The 15,906-nt window shown below is 40.1% G+C and overlaps 1 protein-coding gene across 1 annotated transcript; it reads left to right on the forward strand.

Annotated features, from left to right (window-relative positions):
• The first annotated feature begins 605 nt into the window (after positions 1 to 605).
• Positions 606 to 3,166, forward strand: LOC128870293 (uncharacterized). Its single transcript, XM_054112897.1, has 3 exons — positions 606 to 758; positions 847 to 996; positions 2,273 to 3,166. The coding sequence occupies exons 1-3, from the start codon at positions 606 to 608 to the stop codon at positions 3,164 to 3,166; spliced, it is 1,197 nt and encodes a 398-aa protein (XP_053968872.1).
• Positions 3,167 to 15,906: the final 12,740 nt, after the last annotated feature.

Here is a 15,906-nt window from a genome sequence, read left to right on the forward strand (position 1 = left end):
GTCTATTTATACAGCTTACTTCAAACATTAATACATTTTTAATATTTTGTGTGATGGCAACAAAAGAAGCTTCTCGGTTGTCACCTGACGATATGGTGATTTTTTACAAACGTAAGGCGCAATCAATTTATGCGCAAGCGCAATCGATTGAACGGGCAATCGAAGTCGAAAAAATTAATCTATTCACCGAAGTGGATTTAAAGGTATGGTTGGAGTGCCTCGAACATATTTTCAGCACGTTTTACTTGGCTCATGGCAGCTTAGAGGAGCTCAATTGACTGCGTTCAAATTTTGAAGAGCTACTCCTTTTACTTCGGTGTCGTATACGGCGGGAGATTCATAAACGTCAATCTCAAATGCCATCCTGTTCAACCTTGCGGCATGATCCGGTTTTGGAAGGGCAAACAGTTGTTTTGCAAAGTCGATCACGTTTGTCTGAGCTCAGATTGCCTACATTCAGTGGAAGATATACGGAATATACAGATTTCTTTTACCTGTTTTCAACCGTTATAGACAAGAATCCGGACCTCACGGTTGTCTAGAAGTTGCAGCACCTACGCTCGTATCTGAAGGGCCCAGCTCTGAATGCAATTCGTTCGTTGGAGATGAGTGGCAACAACTACTCTGTGGCTTTAGATTTGCTTAACGAAAGATTTAACAATAAGCGTCATAATTTTCAGGCACACATCACTGAGATTATGGGCATCAAAAGGATGGACACTTCTTCAGCGGTGAAGCTTCGTGAATTATCCGACAAGGTAAATGCAAACCTGCGCGCCCTACGCACCATGGGGAATTCGGAGCAAATAGCGGGGTGCATAATCGTACACACTCTTCTGCAAAAAGTCGACAGTATCACGCAGGCAAATTGGGGAGGAAGCTGCGGTGTTAGATCTCATACCCTCATGGGAGCAGTTTACAAGTTTGCTGGAGAAGCGTTGTCAAAAGCTGGAGAACGTAGAACATTCTATGGCAGCGTATGCACGTGGCTCTCAGGTGGGAAAAATAGTAGAACTATTAACCATGGTAGAAAAACATTTATTGCTACTCACAATACAAACAACTCAACCAATGGCTGTGTTTTATGTGGCAACACAGACCATGCTGTATATTCATGCACTCCTTTTATAAATTTATCTCCGCCACTCCGTCTCAAAGAGGTCAAAAGGCTTGCTTTGTGTTTAAATTGCCTCAGAAAAGGCCATCAGCTTTGAACGTGCAATGCTGGTTTATGTCTGCTACATATCGACTCCTCTAAGTCACAAGGTCCTGCATCTTCAGTGCAAGCATCCTCCCAATTAGCACCTCCAAACACTTCTAAGGTTGTTTTAACTTCAGTCGCACATCACACCTTGGCTGCAATCTCCCAAACAACCTCAACTGTCACATCTGCTCAAAAACTCAGTCCTGATGTTGTGCTTCTGGCCACTGCTGTCATCAATGTTAAGAACAGTGCAGGAACATGGGTGCCATATCGTGCACTGCTCGACTCAGCGTCCCAGTTGCATATTATTACCTCTCGTCTTGCTCATCAACTGCAGTTGCGAAAAACAAATCATCCACCTACGTATCGGGTCTTGGTAATGCAAACTTTGCCTCTGATGATTTTTTACTCAAAACTCGGAGTCCTCTACCTGCATTACAGCGTTGGTTGCTCCTAATATAACAGATAATCAACCCTCTTTTACCTTGAATATTTCTCATTGGAAAATACCGTCGAACATTTGTTTAGCAGATCAGGGTTTTTTCAAGTCACAAAGAATAGACATGCTTATTGGAGCCAGCTTCTTCTATGATCTCTTATGCATTGGACAAATAAAGTTAGTTCACGGTCTACCGTGCCTACAGAAAACTAGGTTTGGATGGGTTGTAACAGGTGGTGAATCACAACGGCAAAGAGGAGGGATATTGGCCGCACAGTCATCACTTGACATATGTAGGTTACGAATCCAATGTTCGAATCGATCAAATAGTATGTAGTTTTTGGGAGGCTGAAAGTTGCTGTGAATCTGTTATATATATGCGCTTGTCTACAGGGAACTATTCGGTCCGGCTACCAGCAAAATTTAATATTGATCTCTTGGGTGACTCTTATCAACAAGCGTTTCGTCGTTTCCTTAATCTAGAGCGAAAACTGGAGCGCCACCCACATCGCAAGGCCCAATATGTAGCATTCATACGGGAGTATTTGGATCCAAAACATATGTCACTGGTTAGTAAAGACAATCTGCGGCATTGTAAATACTTTCTGCCACATCACTGTCTTTTGAAGGAAGAGAGCACAACTACAAAACTCCGCGTTGTATTCGATGGCTCTGCGGTTTCATCTTCTGGATTCTCGTTGAACGACTTGCTTATGACAGGACCCACCATACGACCTAAGCCGTGCAGCACATTACTTCGGTTTAGAACCTTTCCAATCGCATTGACGGGCGACATTTGTAAGATGTATCATTGTGTACTAGTCTCAGAGCCCGATAGTTATCTGCAGTGCATCTTGTGGCGTGACTCCCCACAGCAGCCGGTCAACGTCTTTAAACTTGACACAGTCGCTTATGGTACAAGACCAGCTTCATTGCTCTCAATTCGTTCGATGCACCAGTTAGCCATTGATGAACAAACTATCTACCCCATAGACTCAAAAACATTAAAGCGCGATTTTTATGTCGATGATCTTATTACAGGCGGTGAGTCCATTCAAGAAGTCAAGAAAATTATGAGTCAAACTACAAAGCTGCTGGCTAAAGGAAGTTTCAAGCTGAGAAAGTGGTGCTCCAATAATCCTGAACTGTTGCAGACGATACCACCTGATGATCGAGAAACACTACTTAAGGTCGACGATGGAAGCGATACAACTAAAACACTCGGTCTAACTTGGGGTCCAGCATCAGATTGCCTATTGTTTGCGATCTCACCAATACATCCTCGTTTTTATGGCCCACTCGGTCTCATCGGCCCTATTATTTCGAAGGCTAAAATCTTTCTTGACTGGGATGAAAGTTTGCCTTCATCACTACATTCATCTTGGCTTAGTTTGTGTGCAGATTTTGGCCGCATACCGCAAATGAAGTTTCCCCGTTCATCAATCCAGCAGAATGGCGCCTATGAAATTCATGGTTTTAGTGACGCCAGCATCGAAGCTTCCGTCGTGTCAGTCAGTCAATGAAGAAAGTAGGCGCAACTGCTTTGTTCTCGTGTAGCGCCCTTAAAAACTCTTACGGTTCCAAGGCTGGAGTTCTGCGGTGCCTCCCTGTTGGCGCAACTCATGCATGAAATAACTCAAATGAAACTTTTCTCGTATCCTGGTTCCGTGACGAACCTTTAAGATTTCAAATCTTTACACCTAATCGCATAGCCACTATACAGGAGTTGGCTGTGGCTATGGAATGGCGCTACATGTCTACGAAGTTTAACCCAGCTGATATTTTATCCAGAGGTGCAACCTCTAACGACCTCATTAACTCATCTCTATGGCTTTATGGACCGAATTTTTTAGCTCAAGATAAAAATAATTGGCCAAAGCCTTGCAGTCAAGTCAATCAACTCCCAGAAATGCGCAAAATGGTGTTATTTGCGACATCTGAGTACATTGACTTAACACTCAGGTGTAAATTAATAAATTCATTTGAAAAATTACAGCATGTCTTTGGTTACATTTATAAGTTCCAAAATCGCTTGCGGTTTTCTGGACTGACTGTTGATTGCATACGCTGTGGCACAAAACTACTCCTGCGCACCATCCAAAGGCTTCACTTCGAAGAGGATCTCAAATGCCTTCAAGCCTGTCAAAGTGTGAAGGCATCTAGTTGCACTGCGTCGCTCTCACCGTTCATCGATAGTTATGTATTGTTTCGTGTGGGTAGACGACTGAAAAATTCAGCGATCGACTTCGATGCGCAGTATCCAGTAATACTGCCGAGGCGTCATCCTATCACTCAGGCCATCATTATGCATTTTCATAGGCGCAATTTGCACGCGGGTCCACGTTCCCTACTAGCATACATTCGGCTGCAGTATTGGGCTATTGGCGGACGAAAAACTGTTTCGAACGTTGTAAGCAAATGCACTCTATGCTTTCGAGCACAACCGCACTTAGCAAAACATATTATGGTTGATCTTCCGGAATATAGGGTAAACTCATCTTATGCATTTAAGGTCACAGGCGTCGATTATTGTGGCCCATTCTTTTATAAAAACGAAATACGCAACAAGCAACCCATAAAATGTTACATTTGCATATTCATATGTTTTGCCACGAAGGCTGTGTACATGGAGCTCGGAGCAGACTTATCAACGAAGGCATTCTTAAAAGCACTAAAGCGGTTCATCCTAACGGGTTGTCGCCCAACTCGTATATGGTCGGACAACGCAACCAACTTTGTCGGCGCTAAGAATGAGATGGCAGAATTAAAACGTTTATTCCTGAGCGATAATCATGTACAAGTGAATTTTGTCTAGCCAATACCATAGAATGGCGTTTCATTCCGGCTCGCTCTCCACACTTTGGTAGACTTTGGGAAGCGGCCGTTAAAACTGCAAAATATCATTTTCATCGCTCGGTTGGCTCATCTTTATTAAACTTCGATGAACTGCGCACACTTGTTTGCCACATAGCGGCAATTATTAACTCAAGGCCTTTGTTTTCATTTTCAGAGAATCCGGCCGATTTAGACGTTCTAACTCCAGCTCACTTCATTGGTACTGCTATCTCTACTTATGTTGAACCAGATGTCACAAACATTAACTTTAATCGTTTTGATCAATGGCAGCGGGCATCATAGGTTAGGTTAGGTTATGGTGGTAGTCGGTCCGTATGACCAACTCACTTAGACCTCATAGGTCCGTGGTAATCCCACTGTGCGACAAGGGAACCTTGTTTATTTACTTTCATGAAACCATTTTGAGGCTGTTGTTGTTGTTGTAGTAGCACAAACTTTCCATATACATATACGGAAAATGCTGCTGAAGTGCTAGTCCTTGGCCGGATGTAAATCCGGGTCGTTCCGGTTACGAAGAACCGACTGTCGTGGGAACGACCATTTTAAGACTCATATGAAACGCTTGCTTGGTCTAATTCCGCGCCAGGTAGTTCTGTAAGAAAATTGAAAAAGTGTTTACCTAGACAACCTCCTCTGATTTTAGCTAAGGCTGGACAATTGCAAAGGAAGTGCGGCCATAGTAGCCTTGCTGTTACGCATGTATCTTCTTCTTCCCATGACCTATTGGCCTCTTGGGTAATGCTGTTTTTTATTATTAATTTACTCGTAGCCAAAGGTTTTTCAATGGTACTTTTATCACGGAACAGTTGAAGAGCAGTACCTTTTCTGGCTAGCTCATCAGCTCTACGGTTTCCCTCAATATCTTTATGTCCCGGAACCCAAATAAGGCTGACCTTGAATACGACGCTAATATCATTTAGGGCTGCTCGGCATTCCTGTGCAACCTTTGATCTTAGTATAGCCGCATTCATTGATTTGATGGCCGCCTGGCTATCCGAGAATATATTTATAGTCGTTTTCGTTACGGTATGCGTATTGAGATATGTAGCTACTTCTTTTATAGCTGCAGTAGTCTGGTAGTCGAACGGATAGTTCCAGTCCTAATTCTTTCGAAAATACTCCATAGCCAACTTTATCGTCTAGCTTGGAACCATCTGTACAAAAATTTAATTCCCCCCTTCTTCATGGCCTTGGTGTCTGCCACTCCCTTCTTGACGGTATACTTGTCTTGAAGAGCTTGTCGAAGGTAAGTCTACGAGTAGAATAGTCTATTTCTTGTTTGTGACTGTTCAGATATGCAAAATACAGGCGTGGCCAAACCGCCGTTCTTTCCTTAACGCCATACTTTTGAGTCTAAGCGCTCAGGCGGCGGCCATATTTTTCCATACGAGATTTAGTGCAGACAAATTGATTAGCACTTCTAGCGCTTTTTTTGGGGTAGGCCTCAAAGCACCAGAGATGCATAAAATATCTGTTGTTTGGACTTTACTCATGATTTTAGCGTAACTCGCCTTTAGAGCAGATGGCCACCATACAAGTATTCCATATATTAAGATTGGTCTAACTACCGATGTAAAGGGTTTTTCAATTGGCGCGGGTCGATTTTGGCGCCCTGTGGCAGCCATTTTGTTTTGGTGACATCTGTCAAATGTTTTGTTTATTATTCAGGTGTTTATGCCAAATCATCATGGCAAGTTACACGATTGAACAGCACGTTCAAATGATAAAACTTTATTATCAAAATGAGTGTTCATTAACGCAAATGTTGCGCGCATTGCGCCCATTTTTCGGTAGACGTGGTGGCCCTTCAAAGTCGACTCTTCAACGTTTGGTGGCCAAATTTGAGACGACCGGGTCAGTAAACAATCAGCCAACACTCGTACGTTCAAGGAACGCAAGATCAGCCGAGAACATTGCCGCGGTCCGTGAATGTGTACAGCAGAACCCGAGGCAGTTTATTCCTCGCCGTGCACAAGAACTTGACCTTTCGCAGACTTCAACTTGTCGAATTTTGCGTCGGGACTTGGGCCTACACCCGTACAAGATCCAACTGACCCAGGAGCTCAAAGTTGATGACCATAGACAACGCCGTTTGTTCGCTGACTGGGCTTCGAATCGTTTAGAAGAGAACCCCAGTTTTGGGTGAAAAATAATCTTTAGTCACGAGGCGCATTTTTGGATGAATGGCTGTGTTAACAAACAAAATTGCCGTATATGGGACGACACCAATCCACACGAGGTTCACCAGGTGATAATGCATCTTCAAAAAGTTACCGTTTGGTGTGGATTTTGGGCCGGCGCACATACCGGTATTTTGATAATCTACGCAGCCAAAACTATTTTAACGTTTTTTATAGTCTTAAATACTTTTATTCATCATCATTTAGACAATGGACTTTTTTTATTGAACTATTATATTATTAACCCTTAAATGACCGTGGTATCGTTAAAGATACAACCATTTTGTACTAGAATAAATATAAAATGAATTTTTTTTTCTGGGTATTTATACGTTAAATTATATAAAATAGACATCATTATTAATGTTTTAATTATTTATTATCAAATGCCAAGTTTCACAGAAGGTGTCAAATAAAATACATTATTTGAACCAAAAAAAAATATTTAATTCAGTCAATAATCTTACGTCAGTAACAAATTAAAGGAAAAAATTACAAATTTTCATTATCTGATGAATCAGATTCGTTAGGTTGGGCCGGAATGAGTAAACTTAACGTTTCTGGTAAATATGATTTTAATTTTCCTCTTTTCACATTTCTAGTGCTGCTAAATAAAGGGTCTGAACTTAAAAAAAGTCGATTAAAAATGTCTCTATTGCAGTTTTCTCGGAAAAATTTTCTTGCGAAGTCTTGGCGGTAAGATCTAAAATGTTTATTCCTTGCTTCTGCAGCTTCCTCCGAAAGTTGCCCAATAGGCACCAAAGCATTTTTTATGATTACTCGTAATGCACCATGCACAAGTATTTTGTGCATTGTCGGTGTCATCGGGTGCCATGGGTATACTTCAACGTACAACTGAGCTGTGTCAAATGCATTTTTATCATACTTCTCCGAGTCCACTTTATGTCCGCATGAAATTGTCTCCAATATGACTTTTAACCCATAAATGACATCATGGCTATGTTCAGAAACGCATTATAATGCGCAGTACTTGCAGCGCTGGCAACACTGTCAATGTGACAATTCATGCAATTGATAGATTTGTTGAAAAATTGCAAATAGATTTGTTGCATTTATGAAAGCGCTGTGCAGTAAAATGGAATTGTTACTAAGTTTGGTCATGGACGATGTATGTGAGGAAAAAACCGATAGCCTTTTATTAAATTTAAGAAAAAAAAAAACCGTGTAAAGCTTAAAAGAAGGACATATCTTGTCAAAATGTTGTATTGTTTTTTTTTTATTCGCTTATATGTGATGAGTACATTAGAAAATTTTCGCTGGGCGATGTTTCTATCTATTTTTAAATCTTTATTAACTTTTTTTACTTTATCTACGACCTTAGCCCAGAGCACGCTCTTTTTCATCAATTTTTGTATTAAAAGCTAAAATAAATAATTAAATACCCACTTTTCATCAGACATTGTACTAGCGTATTTATTGGCAGTGTGAAAATTTTTGCTGCAAATAATGCACGACTTTTGATACAAAAGTGACGTTTAAGAACGCGTTGCATTTTCAGTACTGCCATATTTGCATTTTTGAACGCACTGCTCACTCTGAAATGGTATATTGCGCATTATAATGCATTGTTGAACATACCCCATAGTTGATTCCGGTTATTTCAGCTGCTAACTTTGGATCTTCGAAAAATCTCCTGCTTGTGTTACAATAATTCGTGTTTCCAAAGTTAGCTTTTGGCATATCAACAAGCAAGCCAGTCTCGTTACGGAATCTCCGTTGGATTTCAAGTTTCCTGTCTTTCTTTCTCTGTATTTTCGAACAGGCAACTTGTAGGCAAGATGGAGAATACTCTCAAAGAGTCTTATCCTGGCGTGCAAAACAGATAAACCAAACTCAAAGCATTCGTAATTAATATCGTGCTTTAAATGCAGCTGATTAAAATCCTTGGATGTAGCGCCACAAATATAGCACTTATTGGTAGAAGTTGTGCCAGAAGCAGCGTTGCACACTTTGCCATCTACCATTGTCATGACGAACACGTGACTGACTTAAAGGTTAAACTATTTAATTCTAAATCCGTATTTGAATCACAATCCATATCACTTTCTTGTTTTTGTTTAAACTGTGACTGCTGTGAGGCGTCGCATCCCCATTTACAAATAAGTTTCAGGGACAATCTTTCTTGTTCTTTAAGGGCTGAAAGAACTACTTCCAAATAAGTTAATAAGCGTTTTACTGTAACATCGACCAAGGGCTGTAAATCACATTCGGCACTAGTGCATGTAATTCTGATAGATTCTGTAGGCGGATACAATTCATTTTTTGCTTTTTGAATAAGTGTGCAGCAGGGAAAAATTTTTTTACATGCGTTCCTTATAACTACGTACTGAGCACTTGTTAGATCAGCATCAATCATCATTTTCAATGCTTGCATTGGTGATAAAGAGTGGATTTCTTTTTTCCTAGTGTTTGAAAATGCCTTTTTGTATTTTGTCGCACGTATCGGAGAGTTTTGTATGTCTTTTAATACTTTAGAAGCATCTCTCTTTCCACTTTTTATTAACTCTACTTAAGCAGCATGCATAATCAAGTTTTTGTCCTTTACTGTAGATCTGAGTTCTGTAGTTTTGCGTCTTTTAGATATTTCACCTGAGTCACTGCAATGTTTCTGAGGACGGCCACATCGTTTCGGTATTTGCTGCAACAGTTAATTAAAACCTCCTTCCAACCAAGACTTGTACTTTGATAGGAAAACATATTCCTTTTTATGTACTTGTAGCCACTTTTTCTTGATTTGTGATTTAAAATGTGAGAAATTGTGCTTAAGAGCTGATATCTGTTCGTCAGAGTGTTTTTCACTTGATAAAAGCTCCTGTTGTAAAGAGTTTAATTTTTCGTCCAAATTTGGTAAATTCTGAGCTTGCATGCGGTCGAATAGGTATTTCCGAGTCACAATTCGAACCCCTGAAGTGCCTTGAGAACCTTAAACAAACCAAAAAATAACAAGTATAGAAAACGCTTTAAAAAAAACTGTTCCATGAAACTTTTGAAATTCCACAATTAATTAGTCTGCGATTTTTTGCGGCTAATTCCACTTTATTCTACATCTCAAAGCATATGTACACAATCTGAAAAAAAATTCAAGCTTGGACGGACTTGGAAATATAACTTTCAGCTTAACAAATAAAAAAAATATGTGTAAAAAATGCACTATTTCTCCATTACGTTATTAATGAACAAAATCTATAAAATATTTATTAAATTTGGAAAAAACACACCTGAAACTTCAATTTCCATCATTAAAACGAGACATATAACTTTAAATAAGTTAACTTTACTTTTTTGAAGATTTTTTGCTTGCCGAACGCCGAGCGAGATATGTGTAGTGTGATAAGCAATGAACTTTTGACTGCCAATACGGCGGTAGCGCACGCGACGAAAAAGCGCCAGAGGGGGTGGAGTGAATACTCTATTGTATTAACTTTCTATTTTATTCATTATTAAAATCAATTAATGCATTTTACAAAATTAACTTTTGGCCGCCTAGATTATCAAAATACCGGTATGTGCGGCGGCGTCATTGGTCCGTACTTTTTTGAAAACGACGTTGGTGAGGCGGTCACCGTCAACAGCGAGCGCTACACAACGATGATAACCAACCTAGACCTAGACGACATGTAGTTCCAGCAGGACGGCGCTGCGTGCCACACAGCAAACACCACGATTGACATTCTGCATGAACGATTTGAGGGTAAGGTTATCTCTCGCAGGGGTCATATGAATTGGCCACCAAGGTCATGCGATTTGACCCCGCTAGACTTTTTCCTGTGGGGTTTCTTGAAGTCTCAGGTCTATGCAAATAAACCACAATCGACCGATGCTCTAAAGGTGAACATAACACAGGTCATCGCTCAAATTCAGCCGAATCTATGCGGAAGAGTCATTGAAAATTGGACCACTCGGATCCGTTCCACCGTAAGAAGCCGAGGCGGGCATTTGAATGATGTCATATTCCACACTTAATGGCATATATGCGCCTTTCAAATAAAAAAGTTATTTTGTCAATAACTCACACACAGCTTGTTTTATTCCATTTCAACATCTACCCGCCCTTATTGAAAAACCCTTTATATAGCCAATGAGTAACGCGAGGTGTTAACCCCCCCGACCGCTCTTTTGCAAGTACATAATGCAACGTTGACCTTTTTTCCTCTTTCCTCAATATTAGGTTTCCATGTGAATTTCCTATCTAATATGAGTCCCAAATACTTGATTCTCTCTCAAAGTAATCTCGAGGTGTGCCTCTGCAGACCTGTCTGCTTAGAGTAGTGCTGCCTAAATTTGCCGTTACCTTCCTTCTGACGAGTATTGCTTCTATCAAGGCAACAACGTGTGGTTCAACTCCAAAGTCTTCTAAAGCATCTACTATAGCGCTCGCCTTTATATTGTTGAAGGCGCCTTCTATATCTATGAAGGCAACCATGGCAAACTCTTTATCTGATAAACATTTTTCCACCAACCCGACAAGCGAGTGTAAGGCGGTTTCTGTAGATTTCCTCTTAGTGTACGCATGCTGCGCCGTGGAGAACTTATTTATTAGTATAGCGCCCGGTATGTACTCGTCCACTATTCTCTCTAGAATTTTGAATAGGAAAGACGTAAGACTAATTGGTCTGAAGTCTTTGGGGTTAGTGTATGAGGACCTGCCTGCCTTGCGTATGAAAGACACTTTTGTCTCTCTCCATCCCAGCGGAACGTAGCCCATGTTAAGACAACTTCTAATGGTAATTTTATTAAACGGTGAGGCAATATCCCGTGATTTCTGCAATTCCTCAGGATAGATACCGTCTAGTCCAAGGAATTTATAAGGGCCAAAAGTGTTGATAGCCCATTTAATCTTTGCGTTTGTCACTAATAGACTTCCTAAGTTTGATTGCCTTTCATGATTAGCAGACTCGTTTTGTTCCACCGGCTTGTTTCCAGGGAAGTGTGTGTTTAGTAGAAGAACTAATGATTCCTCACTTCACGTAGTCCATGTATTCCCTTGACCTTGTAGATAGCGTAGGTTACATGGCGTCTTTGAAAGAATTTTTCTTAATCTGGCCGCTTCTGAAGTTTCTTCAATTCCTTTGCATATTGCATGTGCATGTCAACGTGAACGGTCGTGTTTTTTGATTGCTCCGCTATCGAAGTTTTAATTATGAACCTAAGCCATCTTAAATTAAAAATTGTGTAATTTTCATTTATGAGACAGTGACTCTATTTTATTACATTTATTCATTATACCGAACTAACAATGCCGTGTCTCTGTGCCAACAAGGTTGAGCGTACACAAGAGAAAGTGCAGTGCGCCAAGTGCAATGATTTTTATCATTTAAATTGTGTCAACCTACAACCTGTTGACTTGGAATTTTTACTTAAAACGGGTAAGCAATTTATCTGTGATAAGTGTGCCGCTGTTCGACGCCAATCCCTTCGAGCACCATCAACTCCCATCAACCTGGATGACGAAATTGCCTCTGCTGATAATGTACCTGTGAATCCAGCTAATCTAAGTGCACAGTTATCACCACATCAACAACTGCCGAAATCAACATCAGCTGATGACGTAAACAAATCTGATATCAGTCTGAAAACAATTATCAGAGAGATTGCAGCTCTGAAATCGGAAAATGCTCGTGCGATGGCTGCAATTAGCTCTCTGGTACAGCTAACCGCTGAGGTGAAGGACCTTAGTGCTTGTGTTCTTGCATGTGAGTGTCATGCAAGGAACACAAAAAATGCGAAAAGCAAATCGAAGAGACAGGAGCCACTACTACCAGTGACTGCTGCTACGTCGCCTGCAAACGCGTCTATTGTTGCTGCTCCGCTTGGTGAGACTAATTCGTATTCCTCTGCTTCGCACTCTCATGCTGCTGCTGGCGATGCGCCGCTCTCTTACAGCGCTGCTGTTACTAATACAGCTAAAGTGAAGCTGACGCCAATTGCTGCTGCTACTGCTACTACGTCCGTTCTCCCATCAACATCAACTTGCAAAAAAGCGTCGGCAATGCCGACTTCTCTGGCACCTACATCAAATCGTACACGTGAATGGAAAACCGTAACTAGAGCTAACAGAAAAAAGGTTAAACAACCTTTAGTTATCGGTTCAAACCAGAATAGTGAATTAAGTGTAGTTCCTAACATGAAGTGGCTGCACATATCGTCCTTCTCAAACACTGTGACAGCTGCCGATATTGTGGACTATGTTGCGAAACATGCAGAAATTGACCGCAAATTTCTTTCCTGCTATATGCTTATAAAAAAGGATACCCTCGTAAAGGATTTCAAGAAAATCAATTTTAAGCTAGGCGTATCTGAATTTTCCTATGATAAGCTTTTAAATGCGGATATATGGCCTACGAACGTAAAAATTAGGCCATTTACTTTTTTTCAAAAAGACGTCACTCCACCTCTAAATCCGTAACTTCTGCAGCTAACTCCATCGCTAGTAGTAAATTATTAAAATTGTATTTTCAAAATATATCTGGACTTCGAACTAAATGTTCCTCGGTGTATATGAAAAGTTCTATCTTAGACTTTGATATTTTTGTACTCGTTGAATCTTGGCTGAATGAAAATTTCTTTGACTGTGAAATTTTCGACCTCAATTTGTACCACGTTTTCCGTAAAGACCGTGACCCTGTCAAATCTGGATGTTCCAGAGGAGGTGGTGTTCTCATTGCTGTTCGGAGAAAATTTCGGGCATCATTGGTTACACTTACCAATTCTGACACACTCATCGATCAGCTTTGTGTTCGTGTTTATGGCTCATCTGGAACAGTTTATGTGTGTGCATCCTACATTCCGCCGAATAGTCCGGATTATTTATACTTTGCACATGCTGACAATGTTGTGTCATTAGCATCAAGCATAGCTGGTGACAGTCATCTTTGTGTCCTCGGTGATTTTAATTTATGTCGCCTGAGTTGGTCCCCACTTAGAAACTCGGCTGCTTTTATGGCTTCTAACGTAAATTCTTCAGCCGAAATGCATGTCATTGATAGCTTTTTAAGCATTGATTTGTCACAAATTAATGGTTTTTATAATAGCCTTAATAGAATCCTAGATCTAGTGTTTATTTCAAATAACATCAACTACACGTTGTCGGAAGGCATTGCTCCCATATCTTTAACTGATAAACATCATGTTCCTCTTTCTCTTGAGTTGGAATTTTATGAATTTTCTGAGGTATCCGATGAACCTAACATCAAATTTAATTACAACTCATGCGACTTCACAATTTTTAACGAAATTTTATTAAGTATTGACTGGGATAATGCCTTCCTCGACAATGATGTTACCTCCTGTTTTCATTTTTTTAAGACTAAGGTTTCTGAGCTGTGTTTGAAGCACATTCCTATTTATCATAAGAAAGTATATAAGACACCTTGGCATACCAAGCGGCTTAAGCATCTAAAGAATCTGAAAAACAAATTTTCTAAACTGTATAAAAGGTCTGGATACCCAATGCACTACTCAAAATTTCAATGCCATTTAAAAGAGTTTAACTGTTTGAACAAGTTCTTATATAGAAATTACATCTTGAATTTCGAAAACAATATTATTTCGGATCCGAAGGCCTTTTGGCAATTCATCAAATCAAAAAAGTCTTGCTCAATGGTGCCAAACAATGTTTTTTATAATGGTAAATATGCAAATTCTGCCATAGAATCTGCCAATTTATTTGCCGACTTTTTTTGCTCTAACTTTGAACCCGATTTAGACTTCGATTCTAGTTTGCCCTCTAACAGTTTTTCACCTCTCAATTTTGGGACCTTGTGCCTATCTGTTACCGATGTCGTCAAGGGTATTATGAAGCTCAAGTCTACAACGAAAACTGATTCGGATGGCCTTTCGGGCATTTTGCTGAAAAACTGCTTGTGTCTCGCTGAGCCTCTTACAATTATATTTAATAAATCGTTATCCTCCGGTATCTTTGTTGACGATTGGAAATTTACTTCCGTTACGCCTATATTTAAGAGTGGAAATAAAAACGATGTTAGCAATTACAGACCGATTTCGAAGCTTTCGTCTGTCTCAAAACTTTTTGAGATAACAGTAAATGATAAGTTATATTTTGCTGTCAAAGGCCTAATATCTACCAACCAGCATGGTTTCGTTGCAAGTCGCTCCACAGTCACTAATTTATCTATTTTCAATGGTTACTGCATTTCAGCCTTCCAGAACAGATCCCAAGTTGATACAATTTATACAGACTTCTCTAAAGCGTTTGACAAAGTATCGCACCGAATACTCTTGTCGAAGCTTGCATCATTGGGTATACACTCCACGTTTTTGTCGTGGATCAAATCATATTTGTCCAACAGGCACTGCGTTGTAGCCGTTGATAATACGACATCTCGTGCATTTATTGCGTCCTCTGGTGTCCCACAGGGAAGTATTCTAGGACCCCTTCTCTTCATACTTTTTATTAACGATATTGGTTCTTGCTTTTCGTTTGCAGAACACTTGTTGTATGCTGATGATCTAAAAATATTTGCGGTGATTAACAGTCTTAGTGACTCTGAAAAGTTGCAAGCTGACTTGCACAATGTTCGGAATTGGTGCTATTTAAACCGTTTGTCACTAAATATCAGCAAATGCTTTCACGTAAAATATGCTAAATCAAACAATACTTTGCATACTTCGTATAGTATTGCTGGCTTCCCTTTGCAATCCGTTGAGGAAATTAAAGACTTAGGCGTTATTTTCGACTCTAAGCTGAATTTCACCAGCCATGTTAACCACGTCATAAGACGATCATATGCGATGCTAGCATTCGTACGCCGAAATTGTTCTGCATTTACTAACCCATACACTCTCAAAACATTGTATTGTGCTTTTGTTAGATCAAGATTAGAGTATGCCGCTATTATTTGGAGACCGTACCAAATAGGTCTGTCTAATCGGATTGAGAGAGTTCAGAAAGTATTTCTTCGTTTTGCGCTCCGATCTTTAAACTTTTCTGAACCTGTACCATCGTACCGCTCTCGATGTTTATTGATTGACTTAAAACCTCTTGATAGCAGACGATCTATTCTATCGTGCTCATTTATTATTCGTATCATTTCTGGATCTATTGATTGTCCTTCTCTTTTAAGTAAAATTCAATTTAATATACCCAATAGAGGCTCCGACAGTACGAAACCTTTAAAATTGGCTTCTCGAGAACCAACTATGGGGTGAATGCTCCGATTCCTAGGGCATGTGCAGATTTAAATATG

This window comes from Anastrepha ludens, chromosome X, assembly GCF_028408465.1.
Source record: "Anastrepha ludens isolate Willacy chromosome X, idAnaLude1.1, whole genome shotgun sequence".
Lineage (NCBI taxonomy): Eukaryota > Metazoa > Arthropoda > Insecta > Diptera > Tephritidae > Anastrepha > Anastrepha ludens.